This window comes from Lepidothrix coronata, unplaced genomic scaffold (assembly GCF_001604755.1).
Source record: "Lepidothrix coronata isolate B3197 unplaced genomic scaffold, Lepidothrix_coronata-1.0 Scaffold529, whole genome shotgun sequence".
Taxonomy (NCBI): Eukaryota; Metazoa; Chordata; class Aves; order Passeriformes; family Pipridae; genus Lepidothrix; species Lepidothrix coronata.
This window is the reverse complement of record NW_016690709.1, coordinates 6,327-7,841: the sequence shown is the minus strand read 5'-3', so window position 1 is coordinate 7,841 and position 1,515 is coordinate 6,327. Positions and strand designations below refer to the sequence as shown.

Sequence of the window (1,515 nt, the reverse complement as noted above, 5' to 3'; positions counted from 1 at the left end):
CTGGGCCAGATCCCTGCGGAACGCCGCGTCCTCCGACAGCTTCTCCAGGATCAGCCGCTGCCAACGGGCACAACGGGGCGGCGGTGGCAGATCCAGCGGGATCCAGGGGGATCCAGGGGGATCCAGGCTCACCCATCCCACCAGGGCTTGGATACCTGATCCAGGGGGATCCAGGGGGATCCAGGCACCCCCATGCCACCAGGGCATGGATACCTGATCCAGAGGGATCCAGTGGGATCCAGTGGGATCCAGAGGTATCCAGGGACCCCCATCCCTCCAGGGCATGGATACTGGATCCAGAGGGATCCAGTGGGATCCAGTGGGATCCAGAGGGATCCAGGCACCCCCATCCCACCAGGGCATGGATACCCGATCCAGCAGGATCCAGTGGGATCCAGAGGGACCCAGGGGGATCCAGGGGGATCCAGGCACCCTCATCCCACCAGGGCATGGATACCCGATCCAACGGGATCCAGCAGGATCCAGGCTCGCCCTTCCCACCAGGGCATGGATACGGGATCCAGCAGGATTCAGTGGGATCCAGTGGGATTCAGGCACCCCCCTCCCACCAGGGCATGGATACTGGATCCAGCGGGATCCAGGGGGATCCAGGCACCCCCATCCCTCCAGGGCATGGATACCCCATCCAACAGGATTCAGTGGGATCCAGGGGGATCCAGGCTCACCCTTCCCAGTAGGGCATGGATACCCCATCCAGCGGGATCCAGGGGGATCCAGAGGGATCCAGGCACACCCATCCCACCAGGGCTTGGATACCTGACCCAGCGGGATCCAGGGGGATCCAGGCTCTCCCTTCCCACCAGGGCATGGATACCCCATCCAGAGGGATCCAGTGGGATCCAGAGGGACCCAGGGGGATCCAGTGGGATCCAGGCACCCCCATCCCACCAGGGCATGGATACCCCATCCAACGGGATCCAGAGGGATCCAAGAACCCCCATCCCACCAGGGCATGGATACCCGATCCAGAGGGATCCAGGGGGATCCAGGCACCCCCATCCCACCAGGGCATGGATACTGGATCCAGAGGGATCCAATGGGATCCAGCAGGATCCAGGCTCGCCCTTCCCACCAGGGCATGGATACCCCATCCAGAGGGATCCAGTGGGATCCAGAGGGACCCAGGGGGATCCAGTGGGATCCAGGCACCCCCTTCCCACCAGGGCATGGATACCTGATCCAGCGGGATCCAGAGGGATCCAGGCACCCCCTTCCCTCCAGGGGATGGATACACAATCCAGAGGGATCCAGCAGGATCCAGGCACCCCCATCCCACCAGGGCATGGATACCTGATCCAGCAGGATCCAGAGGTATCCAGGCACCCCCATCCCACCAGGGCATGGATACCCCATCCAGCGGGATCCAGTGGGATCCAGTGGGATCCAGCAGGATCCAGCGGGATCCGGGCTCCCCCCTCCCGCCCCTCCCGCTCACCTTGGCGGCCTCGACCTCCCGGCGCGTCCCCGAGATGTGGACGAGCTGGACGGGGGCCA

At 64.4% G+C, this 1,515-nt stretch overlaps 1 protein-coding gene across 1 annotated transcript in view; it reads right to left on the bottom strand.

Moving 5' to 3' along the window:
• LOC108510198 (tudor and KH domain-containing protein-like) overlaps positions 1-1,515 on the bottom strand; it is a gene marked incomplete at both ends in the record, with an annotated part of 15,727 nt that overhangs the window by 8,274 nt on the left and 5,938 nt on the right. Inside the window, one exon of the mRNA XM_017839880.1 lies at positions 1,457-1,515. Within this exon, the coding sequence (XP_017695369.1) occupies positions 1,457-1,515 (59 nt within the window). The remainder of the gene's footprint in view (positions 1-1,456) is intronic.